Source organism: Phyllostomus hastatus, unplaced genomic scaffold, assembly GCF_019186645.2.
Source record: "Phyllostomus hastatus isolate PE091 unplaced genomic scaffold, TTU_PhHast_1.1 phas_contig_86, whole genome shotgun sequence".
Classification (NCBI taxonomy): domain Eukaryota; kingdom Metazoa; phylum Chordata; class Mammalia; order Chiroptera; family Phyllostomidae; genus Phyllostomus; species Phyllostomus hastatus.
The window spans coordinates 94,561,482-94,575,947 of NW_025333977.1; the positions used below are offsets into that span (position 1 = coordinate 94,561,482).

At 38.4% G+C, this 14,466-nt stretch overlaps 1 protein-coding gene across 3 annotated transcripts in view; it reads left to right on the forward strand.

Annotated features, from left to right (window-relative positions):
* SENP5 (SUMO specific peptidase 5) overlaps window positions 1-14,466 on the forward strand; it is a 76,616-nt gene that overhangs the window by 22,734 nt on the left and 39,416 nt on the right. For all 3 annotated transcript variants that reach the window (XM_045851069.1, XM_045851071.1, XM_045851070.1), the window contains exons 2-5: window positions 949-2,489; window positions 13,731-13,836; window positions 13,974-14,112; window positions 14,369-14,416. In XM_045851069.1, the coding sequence (XP_045707025.1) occupies window positions 980-2,489; window positions 13,731-13,836; window positions 13,974-14,112; window positions 14,369-14,416 (1,803 nt within the window). In that variant the 5' untranslated portion in view covers window positions 949-979. The remainder of the gene's footprint in view (window positions 1-948; window positions 2,490-13,730; window positions 13,837-13,973; window positions 14,113-14,368; window positions 14,417-14,466) is intronic.

Consider the following 14,466-nt stretch of genomic DNA (forward strand, 5'->3'; position numbering starts at 1 on the left):
ATTCCTCCGTCTCGCCGGAAGTCCAGAGCCTGGTATTTTTGAGATTAGTGATATGGCATGCATTTATTGAGTATCTGTCTGTAGATGATTATATGGAAGGCAAAAGTACCTGCCCTTTTTAAAAAATACATAGTTATTTTTTAGAGAGAGGGGAAGGGAGGGAGAAAGAGAGGGAGAGAAATGATTTGAGAGAGAAATATCAATCAGTCACCTCTCACATGTGCCCCAACTGGAGACCAAATCTGCAACCTAGGCATGTACCCTTACTGGGAATTGAAGCGGTGACCTTTCACTTTGTGGGACAGTGGAACAAATGGAATCAGTCTTTCTGATTTTTTTAAATTATTTATTTATGTTTGGGAGAAAGAAGGAGAGAAACATAGATCGGTTGCTTCTTGCATGCCCATAACTAGGGATCTGGCCTGCAACTCAGGCATGTGCCCTGATGGGGAATCAAACCAGCCATCATTCAGTTTTCAGGCTGGTGCTCTGAGCCACACCAGCCAGGGCTGGAATTAGTCTTAATTGGTATCTGGTCCCCTCACCCCTCCCATGCTTTATTTTATCAATGAGAACGCAGAATTTGGGTGACTCTGTATAAAGTCACTTAACAGATGAGAAACAGGGCCAGTACTCAGAAATCCTATCCTGACTCCCTGCCCTTGTCTATTCCATCAGAAACTGAATATTGGGAAATGATTCTTGAAACTTATCATAAGCAGGTACAGCAAACAGGGTCATGCTAGAGTACTCACGTCTTCCCCCCTCAACTTTCATTGTGGGGAATACCTTGAATATCAGGATTTCATTATTTCTAATTGTCTTAAGTTGAACTTCCTGTGCTCTTTTTTTTTTTTTTTTCAATTTTCCAACTTACGTTTCTGTGAATATGTCTTTATGACCTCATTTTTAGGATAGAAATGTAACTTTTCTTTCTCTTCTTTATAGCTACATCCAGATCTCATTATGTATCAGAAAAATGAAAAAACAGAGGAAAATTCTATGGAGGAAAGGAATCCACTTAGCCTTTTCTGAGAAGTGGAACACTGGGTTTGGAGGCTTCAAGAAGTTCTACTTTCACCAGCACTGGTGCATTCTGAAAGCGAAGTTGGGAAGGCTAATTACTTGGAGCAGGCAGTTGAGGCATTTCCAGTGCAGAAAGAAGGCCCTTCAAATCCAGAAAACGTGGATCCAAGATGAACCCTTTTTTGCTAAGGCAAAATTGAATGTGGCTGCTGAAAATGTTAATACTTTTTCATCTAAGGTGAAAAGAAAAGGCACTAAACACTTTGTTTCCTCCTCGAGGACACTCCTGAAACTCCAAGCAGAGAAGCTGCTGTCATCAACAAAGAACTCTGACCATGAATACCATGGAGAAAAAAGTCTCTTGAAGGCAGTTGCTGACTTGTCAGCAAATAATGTTTTAGGTCAGGCCATTGGTCACAGACCTAGGACAGAGCTGCAAGCTTCTGACTTTCCCATGACGTTTAATGGAGAGAGTCAAAGTTCAATTGAGAGTGGTACCGTTGTGGTCACTTTGAGCAAGCATAAGAGAAAGCGCTTTTGTTATGGCTACTACCAAGGGCTGGAGCACCACAGGAATGGGGGACCCCTGACTGCAAAAAAGTTCCAACTTAACCAACAAAGAAGAGTAAAAGTATCTCCATTTATGATGTATGAGAAATTACCCATGATTAGGTTTCGGTACAGGATTCTCAGATCCCAGCACTTCAGAACAAAAAGCAAAATCTGCAAGCTAAAAAAAGCCCAGCAAAGCTGGATGCAGGTCCCTGGGGACCATCAAGAGACCCTTAGGGAGAACGGTGAGGGTGGCAGTTGCAACCCGTTCTCTTCCCCAGAACTTAAAGACCCTTCTTGTCAGCATCAACCGTGTTTCCCAGGTATGGACAGCAATGCTGTGGTGAAGGGAAAGAACTCTCATATGCCTGATGGCTGCACTAAAGGAAGCCCTTTTTTGGGCAAGGAGCTTAGTTTAGGTGAAGCGTTTCCTGACCAACAAAATGGCAGTGCCACTTACACCTGGGACCAGTCACCCTGTTCCTCTCCTAAGTGGGAGTTTCCAGAGCTGATTCATGACATCTCCTTACCAGACCATCATTCTAGTAATGTGTTTATCTCAGAATCCAACAGAGAAGCTATGACTCTGGATCAAGAAAATCGGACAAGTACTCTCAAAGATGACAGGGTAAAATTGTCATTGTCTGGGGTAGATCAATCTGTAAGTAGTATAGATGGGCCTGTGTCCGAAGAGCCTGTTCAGAAAGAGAGCTCATGCCAAATGGATGAGGATGGATCCCTCAAGCAGAACATTCTTAGTTCTAAGTTGCTGGACCACCCTTATTGTAAAAGTCCACTGGAGGCTCCTTTGACATGTAGCAGACTCAAACTAGAAAGTCAAGTGGGAAGTGGGAAGACCACTCAGAAAACATCTCCAGTGGATGATGAACAGCTGTCCATCTGCCTTTCTGGTATGCACTCTTCCTTTATTCTCCCCCAATCTCCAGCCCTCACTTCACATTTCCTTTCTAGGAGGGTGTTTTTTCTCTTTTATACATAGGTTTCCCTTTAAGCAATTAGACATTTTTCCTGAAATCTTTTATATTACTGTATGATATAGATGTCCCATAGTTTATTTAGTTCCTGGTTAATAGACTTATGTCACCTCCAGTTGTTTTTGTTTATTAACAACGGTGCACTGAAACTAATTCTTTATACTTAGGCAGTTGTTTCTGTAAGTTAAATTCCTACTGGTAGAATTAGTGGAGGAGGAATAATTACACTTAAAATTTTAAGAGAATTGTTAAATTGTCCTCCAGGAAGTTGAATCAGTTTACACTTGGTAAACTTTGCCAGTCTTACAAATCCTGAGGGTTTTTTTTGTTTGTTTGTTTTAATTTGAGAATTTAAGTTTAAAGTTTGAACATTAATTCTATGTTCGTTGGCCATTTTTTATTTGTATATAATTTTCCTTGGCCTATTTTTCTATTGGGTTAAAGATGTTACATTCAGTTTTAATTATAAATGTTATGAGTTTAAGTTTTTTTTTCTCCCAAAAGGTAAAAGCTCAGTACCTGACTTTGTGTATATTTTTGCTTAACAGAAAATTTCAGTTCTTACATTGTAAAATTTATTTGTCTTTACTTGACGACTTCAAATTACTACATCACATTTAAAAGTCCGGTTGTCTAAATCCACCCCATAAAGTAAGTTGGCATAAACATTTCTAGAAGACAATATGGTAACATCAATCTTTGACTAATTCTCCTTCTTAAAATTTATCCAAGATATAAGAGTACAAATATATTTGTACAGAGACATTCCTTACAACAACCAAAATAAATGTTTCTGTGGAAGTATAAATTATGGCACATCCAAGCAATAGTATACTATGAAGCTGTTAAGGAATAAATTTGATCTACATTTTGATATTGAAAACTGTCTATATAAAGTGAAAAAAGCAAGTTGTAAAACAGAATGATGTCATTTTGTTAATGATACATATGCATATATATAGGATGAGTTATATGTATATATGCGTCCACATATATATTGTTTAGGACATACCTGGACAGATATATCAAATTGTTATGAAAGCTTTTTTCTGGGGAGTTAGGAGAGTTCCTTCTTATTGGTTTAAACAATTCTGAACACTTCGTTTGCCCAACCATTAAATGTGTATAAAAAGCACCCCCCAACAAAATACAAACTACAGAGTCCTATCAAATTTTAAAAACCTTTTTCTGTTGTTTATACTGTCCTAGAAGAAAGATAAATTTCCCTACTATGAGGTTAGTAGAAGAACTATGATACATATACCTCAAATAGTTAGAATTTACCCACGAATACCATTTAACTTACACGTATAGATGTAGCACTTGAAAAACAATTGATAAATTGAATATAGCATAAAGTAAAACAGTAGCATGGCATGAGGAGTAGGAATTTTTATAGAATTAACATTTAGTAATGTGTAATGTAATGCATAAAGTATATTAAAGACACATATGTATCTCCATACTCAAAAACCAGGAGGGGAGTTTTGGTGAATTAGAAACTGAGAAACTTCTAAAAGGTAGAAAGTAGAGGGAAAGTCCACAGGGTAGCCTCAGTGACAGAAGGAGGATTAGTGCAGGAAAATGATACAACACTGAATGATTCCCATTTCTGGAGGTAGTGGAGGTGGAGAAGAAAGGGGAGACCTGTGATGAAAGACCAAGTACTTGGGGAATTTCAACAAAAGCATCTCTTCCTGCGTGTGCCACATATCAGCAAGGAGGATATCTGCTCTCAAGCTGAAATTCTTTCCCCCCTGTTTTACTGAGATACATAATTGATATACAGCATTGGAATTCTAAGAACAGGAGATTGATGGGGAGACAGGACATTTCCCCTTCTCACTGCTCTATTACTTGTAACTCCTGGCAAGAATGAGAAATAGCCATTCCCAGAAGAACAGTTTTTGGAGTTTTAGCATCTGCACTGCCATTGAAAATTGTTCAAGGCAGAACAACGGCTACTGCCCATAATAGCCCTCCCTCTGTCATCAAGTTACCCAAGTAGAGATGAACCCAGAATCTATCTAAATATCTGAGAATAACCAACACAATGAAAGAGACAGATTCAATATTGAGTTCCATAGTATGTGGAATGCTGGCTCTTCCCTAATATAACTGCATGTTATGGTCATTGCAGTGGATTTATATATTTATCAAGAGCCAATTGTACTTATTTCAGTTTACTTACTGTGTTTCATAATTTTATTAACTATTGCATAAACCAATGAAATATGAGTGTAAAAAGAAAGTCACTACCTTCAAAACCAAGTTGGATGCTTTTCAATGACAGTTGTGAATTGCTGGAAAAAATTAATATGGAGTTTTGTGCATTCTAGACAATTTTAAAAGACTTGAAGGAGGATATGATAATCTGGGTTTATGTACTGAGATTACTGGTAGCTACTGTTTTGGAAGGAAAGAAGTAGATTCCTATATCACAACATATTCTAGATGAATTAAACTTAGCTTATTGGAAACAAGTAAAGACACACAAACTTGTACACAAAAAAGAAAAAATGTACACAAATGTTCATACCATCATTATTCATAATAGCCCAAAATTAGAAATAACCTAAATGTTTACAAACTGATGAACAGATAAATAAAATTTGGTATACCTATACAATGGAATATTGTGCCACAAAAAGAAATGGAGCCCTGGCTGGTGTGGCTCAGTGGACTGAGTGCTGGCCTGTGAACTGAAAGGTTATTGGTTCAATTCCTGGTCAGGGCACATGCCTGGGTTGCAGTCCAGGTCCCCAACTGGGGGTGTGCGTGAAGCAACCGATAGATGTATCTCTTGCACATCAATGTTTCTCTCCCTCTTTCTTCCTTCTTTCTCCTCTCTCTAAAAATAAACAAAATCTTTTAAAAAATTAAAAAAGATGGTCCTGGGGAACTGGGTTCTGAAAATGGTGACAGTAATGTTAACAATAATGAGCATGTATTGAGTGCTTAGTATGTGTCAAGCATTGTTAAAAAAAAAAAGTGGAATACTGATGTATGTTTCAATGTGGATGAACCTTGAAAATATGTTAAATGGAAGAAGCCAGGCACTAACAGGCTGCACATTGTATAACTCTATTGATTTGATATGTCTGGAGTAGGCAAATACGTAGAGATATAAAGTAGATTAATGGTTGCCAGAGGCTGGGGGGAGAGAACGATGAGGAGTGACTACTAATAAGTATAAAGTTTCTTTGTGGAGTAATGCGGATGTTCTGGAATTAGGTAGTGGTAATAGTTGCACAATTCTGAATATACAAAATCACTGAATTGTTCACTTTAAGAGGTTGAATTTTGTGGTATATGAATCATAGTTCAGTAAAGTTGTTAAAAGAAATACAGGGGACTTCCGGCAAGATGGAGGCATAGGTGGACGCACTGTACCTCCACGCACAACCAAGATTAGAACAACAACAATTTAGAGGCAGAATAACACCCAGAACTGATAGAGTTTATCTGAATGGAAGTCGGACAGTCAAGAAGTTGAAGTAGACCTGTTCATCCAGACCAGTAGGAGAGGCAGAGAGGAAGAGCGGTGGGTCTCAGCGCGCGGAGATCGGGGAGAACTGCGCGCCTAAAGCCACCGAGCGTGTAAGCCTTCCAGGACTCCCAAGATTGCAGTGCAGCGGTAGACCCTGAGTACGTAAGCTGTGGCTGGCAGACCCAGTGAGGCAGCATTGTGGACCAGGGCAGAGCGCGCAACCCAGGATCCCAGGGGGGTTACTGACGCCCCAGGAGAGGGGAACTACTGCCATTGTTCCCCCCCGCCCCCACATACAACGTCACAATCTAGCGACTGGAGTGCCCAGCCCTGGTGAACACCTAAGGCTCCGTCCCTCACTGTAATAGGAGTGACCAGACCAAGAAAAAACAAAAGAGAGAGAGAGAGACATATCTCCAACAGAAGAACAGCTCAATCCCCCAGGATCACTCATCTTTTTGAGTGACCAAGAGATAGCCAATCTATCAGATGCACAGTTCAAAACACTGGTGATCAGGAAGCTCACAGAATTGGTTGATTTTGGGTGCAAATTACATGAAAAAATGCAGGTTACCATAAAAGAGATGAAGGAAGATGCACAGAGAACCAATAGTAAAGGGAAGGAAACTGGGACTCAAAACAATAGTGGACCAGAAGGAAGAAAAAAAAATCCAAGTAGGAAAGAATGAAGAAATAAGAATTCAAAATCACGAGGAGAAGCTTAGGAACCTCCAGGACATCTTGAAATGTTCCAACATCCAAATTATAAGGGTACCAGAAGGGGAAGAGGAAAAGCAACAGATTGAACACGTATTTGAACAAATAATAAAGGAGAACTTCCCCATTCTGGCAAAGGAAATAGATGTCCAGGAAATCCAGGAAGCTCAGAGAGCTCCAAAGAAGTTGGACCCAAGAAGAAACACACCAAGGCACATCATAATTACATTAGCCAAGGTAAAAATGAAGGAGAGAATCCTAGGAGCAGCAAGAGATAAGGGGACAGTAACCTACAAAGGAGTTCCCATCAGACTGTCAGCTGATTTCTCAGAAGAGACCTTACAGGCAAGAAGGGGCTGGGAAGAAGTATTCCAACTCATGAAAGACAAGGACCTACATCCCAGATTGCTCTGTCCAGCAAAGCTATCATTTAGAATGGAAGGGCAGACAAAGTGCTTCTCAGATAAGGTCAAGTGAAAGGAGTTCATCATTACCAAGCCCTTATTTTATGAAATGTTAAAGGGACTTATCTAAGAAAAGAAGATAAAAAACATGTATAGTAAAAGGACAGCAAACTCACAATTATTAACAACCACACCTAAAGCAAAACAAAAACCAACTAAGCAAACAACTAGAACAGGAACAGAACCACAGAAATGGAGATCACATGGAGGGTTAGCAACAGGGGAGTGGGAGGAGGAGAGAAGGGGAAAAGGTACAGAGAATAAGTAGCATGATTGTAGGTTGAAAATGGATAGGGGGAGAGTAAGAAAAGTATGGGAAATGTAGAAGCTAAAGAACTTACAAGTATGACACATGGACATGACTAAAGGGGGGATTTGGATGGGAGAGGGTGTACAGGGTGGAGGGGAGTGAAGAGGGGAAAATGGGACAACTGTAATAGCATAATCAATAAAATATATTTTAGAAAAAGAAATACAAGAGAAATATTTTAATATCAAGCACAATAGGAAACAAGCAAAAAAAATACACCAATTTGACTCCATAAACATTAAAATCTTGTGTACGTATGTAATAAAACCCATAAGTAAGAATTGGAAGTTTTAGATATTCATGTTCTTTGACCCAGAAATTTGGCTTTTAGCAAGTACTCTGGGGAAACAACAGAACAAAGCTATGTCAAAGGTATTAATCGGCACATTATTTAGAGAATCAAAAAGTAACAGCTAAAATGTTGATTAAAAGGGAATTAGTTAAAATATGGCATATCCATTTAATGGACTGCTAGGTTGTTTTGCATTGACTTAGGTAAAAACAACGTGATGTATTGAATGGGAAAAAATAGCAGCTTCAAGAAGAGTAAGTATAATGTACTACTTAGCATGTTTGAGAAATACATGTTCATAAGTGCATAAAAGTTCCAAAGGAATTATATGCTAACTGCCACTTAATTTTAAAATATTTATGATTATGTATTAGGAAAAAACTTCTCAAAATTAAAACTACTTCCTGTTTAAATTCTTGTTTTTTACTTTTTTAAATTGTTGTTCAAGTATAGTTGTCTCCATTTTCCCACCACCACTGTCTCCTGCCCTACCCACTCCCACCTCCCCCTGTTTAAATTCTATAAAAATGTTCAACCCTATTTTCTACTATTAATTGTCATTTTTACATTTAGCTATTTGGAAAAAAAAGTGAAGATGGACATCTACCACATTCCTTACACCAAAATGAATTCCAACTGTGAATAAAAGATTTAGTCACTAGTTCTAATGCTGTTTATTGATTGATTCGTATTTTCCCCATGGTTATGAGATGTACCTGCCATTCGGTCTATTTCTGTGTTAGCACTATTCTGCTTTACTTCCTGTAGTCTTTATATTTGATGGAACTAGCTCAACTTTTCCTCTCTTGCCCCTTATTCACCACTCCTTTTTAATCCTCTTAAAAAATTTCTAGGAATTTCTCACACTTTTGTCCCTAGATGAATTTTGGATTTATATTTTTCAATTAAACCATGGCATTTAATTGTTACTATATTACATTTATAGATTAATTTAAAGAAAATTGTGTTCATTACAATATTTGCGTTTTCCTGTCTAAAAACAAAGAATTTCTCCATTTATTGACTTATATATCCCTAACAGAATCTTATAGTGCTTTTTATTTAGGTTTTGCATAATCCTTAAATTTATCCTTATTTTTTAAAAAATACTTTATTTATTTCTTTTTAGAGAGAGGGGAAGGGAGGGAGAAAGAGAGAGAGAGAAACATCAATGTGTAGTTACCTCTCACTTGGCCTCCACTGGGGACCTGGCCCGCAACCAAGGCATGTGCCCTGACTGGGAACCGAATTGGCGATCCTTTGGTTCGAAGCCTGCGCTCAGTCCACTGAGCTTATACCAGCTGGGGCAATTTATCCTTATATTTTATGCCTTCCTTATTTTTGATTTCCGGCATGTGTATTGTATTTTGTTGGAGAAACCAAGTGGTTACATTTCTTATGTGCACAACATGGTGAACCTTTTTCTATTTTTAGGGTGGGTTGTTTCAAGAAAAAGCAATCCAACACAGTTGAACTGAACTGAGTAATTTAACTTCTAAAGTAACACCTCAGGTTTTATTTTTTTATATTATTATCTTTTGTATTTGCAGCATGGAGTATAATTTGAACTGTAGTTTTTTGTTATTTTATTTTTTCCTATATTTTATCCTGTTTTTTAAAATTATATTTTATTGATTATGCTATTACAGTTGTCTTGACTTTTTCCCCCTTTGCCCCCCTCCACCCAGCACCCCCCATTCCCTCAGGCAATCCCCACACCATTGTTGATGTCCATGGGTCATGCATATAAGTTCTTTGGCTACTCCATTTCCTATACTGTGCTTTAAATCCCTATGACTATTCTGTTAACTTACCTATTTATACTTATTAATCCCCTTACTTCCTCACCCATTCTCTCCCTCTCCCCTCCCATCTAGTAACTAACTTCTCTTGCTGCTTTTAAGAGTCTTTATCTTGAACCTTCAGCCTTTTAATTATGTGTCTTGGAGTGGGCCTCTTTGCAGCCATCATAACTGGGACTCTGTTCTTCCTGGACTTGCACGTCTATTTCCTTCACCAAATCAGGGGAAATTTTCTTTCACTGTTTTTCCAGATTCCCAATTTTTTGCTCTTTATCTTATGGCACCCCTATGATGTGAATGTTGAACCTCTTGAAGTTGTTGCAGAGGCTGTTTATACTATCCTCATTTTTTTGGATATTTTAATTCTTTTTGTGTGATTGTTTTTGGCTTCCTTATTTCCAAATCATTGATTTGATTCTCAACTTCATCCACTCTTCTGTTGTTTCCCTGTAAATTGTTCTTTATTTCAATTAGTGTATCCTTTGTTTCTGACTGGGTCTTTTTTATGCTGCTAGGGTCCCCACTAAATTCCTTGAGCATCTTTATAACCAGTGTTTTGAACTCTGCATCTGATAAAATGCTTATCTCATTTCATTTAGTTCTTTTTCTGGAGTTTTGATTTGTTCTTTCATTTGGGCAATATTTCTTTGTTTCCTAGTTTTGGCAGCTTCCCTGTGTTTGTTTCTATGTATTAGGTAGAGCTGCTTTGACTCCATGTCTTGGTAGTGTGCCCTAATGTAGTAGGTGTCCTGTAGGGTCCAGTGGCACAGCCTCCCCTATCACCCAAGATGGGTACTCGAAGTGTGCCCTTCTTGTGGGCTGAGTACACTCTCCTCTTGTAGTTGAGCCTTGATTGCTGTTGACAGATCATTGGCCAGGATTTACCCACGCCATTCAGCTGCAATATTCTCTATGACCACTGACCACCAACCTCCGCCCTCTTTGGAGGATCAGCTGTTCAAGGGCAGGGTGGTGGTGTTCCAGCATGGTCTGTAGGTGTCCACTGGGTGTGCTGGCCCTGGGGTTTCCCAGGTAGTGCGAGTTGAGGTCAATCCCCAGTGTGTTTGCCCAGGACATACTGCCTGAGCTGCAAAGCAATCTGAGATGGTGGCTGTTTGTGCTGGGCTTGGAGATTCCCAGGCAAAGCCAAGCTGTGAATCTAATCTGGCTTCCACTAGAGCTCACAGAAGCCTGCTCTTGCTTGTTTGATAGGATTTAGGAACCAAGACCAGCCATTCTTATGGAAAAGCAACTTGAGGTGGCCCATAAATTGGGTGGGGCAGAGCCTCTGGGGATCTCCTAGGTGGGTCAAACAGTGTTAGCCAGGTTGATGAAGTCTCAGATATGGCACTGCTTACCAGCTCAGTGAGAGAAGGGTTTAGCAAAGGGTCAATGGCCTCTGCTCACCCAGGTGCCAGACACTTCAGTTTCTCCCTGTATACCACTGGTGCCTTTCAAGCTGCTATACTAGTGTTGCAGCTCAAAGGGAGTGAGTCTGAGTAGATGAGTCCGTGTGTAGGTTCTATAAAAGGAACTGCTTGGGGCTCCAGAAGTTTCTTCCACCAACTAAATCCCTGCTGGTTTTTGCAGCAAGAACTTGTGGGGACTTACCTTCCTGGCACTGGAGTCCTTGGCTAGGAACCTGGTGTGGGTCTAGGATTTCTCATTCCCAAGATATCCCTCTTGAGTTTTTATCCACGTGGGTGTGGGACCACCCTGTTTGGCATCTGTGCCTCTCTTACCACTCTGGATGGATGTGGTTTCTTTACTTCTGTAATTGTCAGACTTCCATTCACCTTAATTTCTGACATTTCTGAGTGATGCTTGTTCTGTATTTTAGTTGTGATTTTGATGCAGTTTTGCAAAGAGGCAAGCCATGTCTGTTTCTGCCACATTCTTGACCGAAATTCCCCTATACTTTGTTTCTTGGTTATATTGAAATTTTAGTACTTTTAAAGTAAAATAAATTATATTTCAAATGCACTTTTCCTTTTTACTTCATTAGTTTGGTGATAGCAAGTGGATTAAGAAATATGAATTTAACTCTCATTTTAAGTCTGTTTTCTGGGTAATTCTTGGCTCACAAGTGTTAAAAGGGAAAGATGAACAAGTCGTAGAGCAAAAATAATAGGTATTTCTTGATTTGGAGGTGGCACAGCGTAAGAGCTAGCTGCTCAGTTTCTGTGGTTTTGTGACCTACATATGCTAGTTAAGAGTCCTTGGGAAAGTTACTTAACCTCCCTAAGCTTTGTGTCTCCATTTGTAAAATAGTGATACTGTCTAACAGATAGGGTATTTACAAGGATGAAGTGAGATATGCTAGTGCTTGGTTTATGGCAAGTGCTCTTTAACTGTTGTTTTACTTCTGGTCCCAATGAGTAAATGGTGTGCATCAGTGAAACATTGTCATCTAGGGTTCTTGAAGATTCTGGTAGGGCTTTTCTATGCATTAGGAATCCATATTTATCATCTGAAAGTGAAAACAAAAATATAGGTAAGAGGGGAAAAATATAACAACTTAAAATCCCCAAAATACTACCATGCAGAGATAACAGTGTTAGCAAGGACACCTCTTTAATACTCGTTTGGAATTGAAGTACATATCCCCATGATAGCCAAGCCTGCTTTCTTATTTGAGAAGTCTCATTGAAGGTTGCCGGTCCTAAAGTTGAGTCTTTTTTGTTGTTGTTAGGGGCATTTATTTTTATATAAAATTTGTTCCTTAAATGCAGTTTCTCAAATGTTGGAATTCCTTATCTTCTGTTTGGACCCATTCTCCCATGTAGATACAAAATTATACTTAAATAACTATAAGATAAGAAATAGTAGCCCTGGCTGGGTTGCCCAGTTGGTTAACACATCATCCTGATACACCAAGTTTGCAGGTTCTATCCCTGGTCAGGGCACATACAAGAAGCAACCAATGAATATGTAATGGGTGGAACAACAAATTGGGTGTTTCACTCTCTCAAAAAAAAGTCCGGAGCTGGGTAAAATAAATAGCTATTGTCCTTATTTTCCCCACGTTAACCTAGTAGACTTGATTGTCAAACTGATGCATTGAGCACAAGTCATGCCTGCACTTCTGTGAGCCTCTTAACCTTCCCTCAGTTTCCGTTTCTTTGTGTTTACTTAGGAATAATGTCCTGGTTTTATTCTGTAGGGCCTTTTTAGGTATATTCACTGGATCCTTTTGGAAGCCATTAAAATACATATACATGTGACCTAAATTGACCTGAAGACTGCTATATTCTGGCCAAGAAGTTATCCTTAATTCTGTTTTTCTTCTTAAAATAAGCTTCAACAGCTATTATCCAGTTAAACTTACCTTATAGTGCTATTCAGGGTATAATGCTATCAAATTATATGATATTAATAATGCCTTAGAATTTGTCCCATGCTGTGAGACAAAATTAACCTTTACCAAATGAAACTTTGACAATCATCTCAACAATTAACTTGCTCTAATTGTGATTTTTAAATATATAATTTGTTCCATTAACAAATGTGATAGACACATTTAATCAGGTAATTAAGTTCTTTATTTATTGTCCAATTAGAGTCGTCTCAGTCCCCTCCTTCCTTGCTCTCTTCTGCTCTGCCCACCCCCCCCCAATTAATCCCTTTAGATTTCACTCTTTAGGAGATAGGATTCTACTGTAAGGTAGAATCTGAAAGATGTCAACCTTTAGTTTTAGCTAGCCATTCCTTCTCCTAATAGTGCATTAGTATTGTAGCTTAGAAATCCAATGGGAAATGATGCCTTAGAGCATTTCTCTAGATTGGAATGGTGAAGGCCTAATTCATTTAATTTGTTTATAAAACATAACTTTTAAAAGATTTTTAAAATTGTTTTTCAAGTACAGTTGTCTCCATTTTCACCTCACCACACCCCTTTACTCCATCCATCCCTGCCTCCCACCTTCGAACCTACCCTCTTTGGCTTTGTCCAGATTTTTAAAATAATATATGTAGTAATATAGAGTAAATATGTGTTAAGTATTATGTAGAGGTTAAGTATTAGGAGAATGACTTTGCTGAAAATGGCTTTTTCCATCTTAATTTTTCTTTCTTTATTTAAGGATTTCTAGATGAGGTTATGAAGAAATATGGCAGTTTGGTCCCACTCAGTGAAAAAGATGTCCTTGGAAGATTAAAAGATGTCTTTAATGAAGACTTTTCTAATAGGTTTGTCAATGATGCCTAAGTTAAGCCCTTTAAAATAAAATTCTTAGTATGTGTGATTTTTTATGGTTAAAGATTTAGGAATAAATAGAGCAGAACTTATGTTTTTAACCTTTTATTTCAAAATCTTTCTGTTTCAGAAAACCGTTTATCAATAGGGAAATAACGAACTATCGGGCCACACATCAAAAATGCAACTTCCGTGTCTTTTACAATAAGCACATGCTGGATATGGATGACCTGGCGACACTGGATGGTCAGAATTGGCTGAATGACCAGGTGAGTGTATTGTAGGTTCCCATCATGGGAAAGTTGCAGAGGACATTGGACAATAAAATATAATTGATAACTTCTGGATTGGCCTCACAATTATCTTTTGGAATCAAGGATTCTTTATTCTTTACTGAAATGACTTACTAACCTTACTATCCAAAAGGTTTGATAATTGTTAGCAGTATATTATGTTATTCATTCTTAGTGGGATGTTTTGAGTTGTATAGGGTTAGTAAGCTGGTTTTATGTTGACTTTTTATAGGTCATTAATATGTATGGTGAGCTGATAATGGATGCAGTGCCAGACAAAGTAAGTGAAAACTTACTCTTCTTTAGGAGAGTCCTTATTTAAAAAAAACA